General features: G+C 31.2%; 1 protein-coding gene across 1 annotated transcript; it reads right to left on the reverse strand.

The window, feature by feature from the left end:
* Window positions 1-2,204: 2,204 nt before the first annotated feature.
* On the reverse strand, window positions 2,205-3,336 carry LOC130714557 (uncharacterized). The gene is made up of 2 exons (XM_057564467.1): window positions 3,135-3,336; window positions 2,205-2,848 (listed from the first exon to the last, which is right to left on the reverse strand). The coding sequence occupies exons 1-2, from the start codon at window positions 3,334-3,336 to the stop codon at window positions 2,205-2,207; spliced, it is 846 nt and encodes a 281-aa protein (XP_057420450.1).
* Window positions 3,337-3,752: the final 416 nt, after the last annotated feature.

Genomic DNA, 3,752 nt, shown 5'->3' on the forward strand with positions numbered 1-3,752 from the left:
CCAAAGCAGTTTCATGTGATTTCTTTATTCTATCTAACGATTAATTTCTTATTTAATCTTATTATTCTCTCCGTAGATTTTCATTTGTGTATTTTGTTGAGTGGATACTCTCATTCATTTAACCTTGTTCATGGAAACTTTTTTAAAAAATAAATTTTTTAATTTCTGATATCAACTTGGGAAAAGAAATCACTTTCCAAATATATTGTTCAATATTTGAATTATTGATATCATAAATTTAAGAACTGGTGAGAAGAATCAAACTAAACGACAAGATAATAATAAAACTAGAAAAAGCATGTAAATAACAATAATATTTGAAAGTGATTGAAAACATGTAAATAATATACATTGAGGAAAGAGCATCCAAAAATAAGTAATGAACTGATATGAAAATTAAAAAAATAAGTATAGCACATGAATGTGAAACTAATAGATATGGTTAGTCCATTTGGTAAAAGTAGATTGGTAGTTTAGTTTTGGCTTTAGCTTTAGTTTCCTGCCTTATTATTTTGTTCTTTTTTTGTATTTGGGTTTAGCACCCTTGTGCTAAGTTTGAATACAATATTTGACTTATCAAAAAAAAAATTCAATTATCACATGTCATTAATTTACTGAATCACCCAATGAGGGTATTACACCCAAAAAAAGATGCAAGTACCACAGAATTAACCAAACAGTGATTACTAATATTATGTTCTTATATTGCTGGAACTTAACTGCCTCTGTTTTTCTTGCTGAATAGTTTCTTGCCATAAATGGCACCAGCAGCACCTACTTTCTCTTTCTATCACATCATTTATCATATCTCTCATTTCACTATTTTTTTCATCCTTTCTCTCCAAGTGTTAGTTTAAAAACAGTTATAACTTATAAACATGCTAGAATCTAATTGTTTGCTTGGAAAGCATACGAAATTGTAAACCATTATTTATGGGATTTTGTTTTGACTCCTGAAAATATTTCTTTTTCAGTTTAGTTGGTGTTGATTCTTTCACACCTCAATTGTTCTTTAAATAACATTTCTTAGTGAAGAATGTGCATGAATGAATAATTCTTGTAAAACTTCTGTTGGACTACCACTTCTAAAATCAAGAATGTGATATCTTTCATCCTTGTATGGTGCTAAATAACCTTTCATGTTTGGATATCCAGCATCCACAAGATAGTACTTTCCTATAGATTAAAATATTTTATCATTAGTTTGTATGAAAAGTCAATAATAAAAATATGCACATAGCAAATTATACTAGAAAAATAAGATTTTATGTACCTTCAGGAGGTTGAGGAAACACATTTTTTATTTCTTCAATCGCCGACGAAAGGGTATATATCTCATGTGCAGTACAAGGCCAACCAACAACAACAAAAGTGAATAACATGTCAAAGTTGCACACTAACATGACATTTTGTGTTGAATATCCCTTTTTTCCGATGAAGCGAACTTGACCTTTGGAATGAACAATGGTAGGTATATCATATATGTTCCATCTATAGTACCAATGCATCCTTCAAAGTAGGCCAAAATCTTCTATCATCTTTAATTTTAGTTGGAACTTCAACAAAGTTAAAATTCGGAGGCTTTACAATTTTATTTGTTAATAAACATAATCTATCTAGAACTTCACCAAATTTCCTACTTACCATCTCTTCTCACTTTCGAAATTTATGTTGTACATTCCTATTTGTCTCACGTTGTGCACAAATCCAAGGAAACATAGAAAGTGCCTCCAAGGATGTCATTTCCTTAGATGGATGTAACCAACCTTTACTTACCAATAACTCTTCAAGTTTCAATACAGCATGAGACTCCATCCTAAACATGTTATAACTTTTACTTGGAGTGTTAAATGTTTATCGAACCCAATTCCATCATTGAGAATAAAAAAATCTATTGTCCTGTTTCAGTAAAAATTTCACATGATATACACATGCAATAAATGTTGCACTATAACTTATTTTGCAGTAGAACTTTGCAAATTTAATTTTTTTTAACTTTTCTTGAATATTCACTTTATTGAATAAGGTCATAGGTAGAACAATTTGAAAACAAGATATTAATATCATCATAAAATGCAAATACACATTCATATCAATAATTCAAATTCATAAATATAAAATTCAATGCATGGTCTTAACGCTAAACACGTCCATAACTAATATAAAGCAAAATCTCAACCAAGTGACTAGAGATGTTCCTATAGCTAATACTTAAACAAAATCCAATCTACCAAAGAATCTATTGAATCTGTTAAGGACATAAGAATCACTCTATTGTGATCATCTTTAAGTAATTCTAATGCATAGATAAATTGTCGTTGATCCAAACGCCCTTTCTCCTTTAGACTTATCAACACTCGAATGCATTCCGGGATGGAGTACTGGTCATGGAATATGGCAGCAGTTTCTTCTTTTTTAGCTTCATTGTGAATCTCTGCTGCTTCAACTAAGCGCTCTGAACTTTTTCTCATAGCTGTTGCAGTCCCAACTTTTCCCTTACCCATTGTCACTTTGTTGTTGTTATCTTGTGACACTTTTCTTTTCTTTTTGGGTTGAGTGTTTTCCACTGAACTGAAATCACCTTGAGTAATACAAGATCTGGGCAAGCTTTGATCGTCTTTGATCTTCTCATTGACTTCTTCAACATGATTGTCAAAATCGAAAGCCATTCTTGTTCCACCTCCAAGATGAGGTCGGGCCATCAATGCTCCTGGAATTGGCCTTTTCAAATCAATATCTTTTGAGATCTTTTTCCCTTTTTCCAAGGAAGCATGCTGAGGTGGTAGAACAGTGGTTGCCACATAAGGTACACTATTCATTTCTGAAGAAGCACTAGGATTACCATAACCTGGTAGAGTACAAGGAAATTTTATAAAAGTAAATATCAAAGACTATAAAAAGACACATAACTCAATCATTACATAACAACTCCATGAAAATAATAAATAAGCATAAAGCTAATGATAAATACTTTTTGTTTACATAGCAAGACATAATACCCCTTAAAGAAGAATAAAGTTTTTTAATTCATAGTAACTCATGACTTTTCGTCTTTGTAACTATGGAACCTTCCATTTTATAATTATGAGTAACTTTGTTTCTAACATGTTTAAGCTCAACAAATACAACTTTACCTAGGCCAAGTGAACCAATGGTCGCTATACCCATCTTAATGGGGTATATTGGTGACTCGGTTTTCATGTCAGGATCTTCTTCCTTGAAGAGAATCACCCTCAAAGGAGGGTCCGAAGAATCACCATTCTGAACATTGGGAGTGTTTGCATCAACCTCTTCTTTCTTTATATTTTTATGTTCTTCTTCGTTCCTTTGCTTCATTATTTGACTCCTATTAGATGTGTCTTAAAAAAATAGAAGAATGATAAGAAAAAATGTTGATCATGAAATTAGGTAATCAAGATAAAATTAATAGGTCATTTGAGAAAGAACATATACCAGTCTCTCAAACACCAACAAAGAAATACAATATCTATGAAGAAAAACGTGAATAACCATGCATAACATGCATGTATATAAAGTTGTAATGAGAAAATGGACTACCCTATTGCATGTAGTATTTAAGTTTTCGATATGCATCTAGATCTACTTGTATATCTGTAGATCCAACATTTAAATATTCAAATTAGTTATCTGCACTCCATAACTCATTAAAATGTTATATTTTTCTATGAATGAGAGAAATTATGAGAGGACATACAGTTTACCATTGTGGAATTAGGAAGAATTATGGAGTG

The sequence above is a fragment of the Lotus japonicus genome, chromosome 1 (assembly GCF_012489685.1).
Source record: "Lotus japonicus ecotype B-129 chromosome 1, LjGifu_v1.2".
In the NCBI taxonomy this organism is placed as follows: Eukaryota; Viridiplantae; Streptophyta; class Magnoliopsida; order Fabales; family Fabaceae; genus Lotus; species Lotus japonicus.

Bases quoted from the DNA above. Each gene is read 5' to 3' on its own strand.
- LOC130714557 (XM_057564467.1), bottom strand. From the start codon at position 3,336: ATGAAGCAAAGGAACGAAGAAGAACATAAAAATATAAAGAAAGAAGAG. The intron at 2,849-3,134 runs GTAAAGTTGTAT...GTACTCTACCAG, and splicing joins CATTGGTTCACTTGGCCTAG to GTTATGGTAATCCTAGTGCT.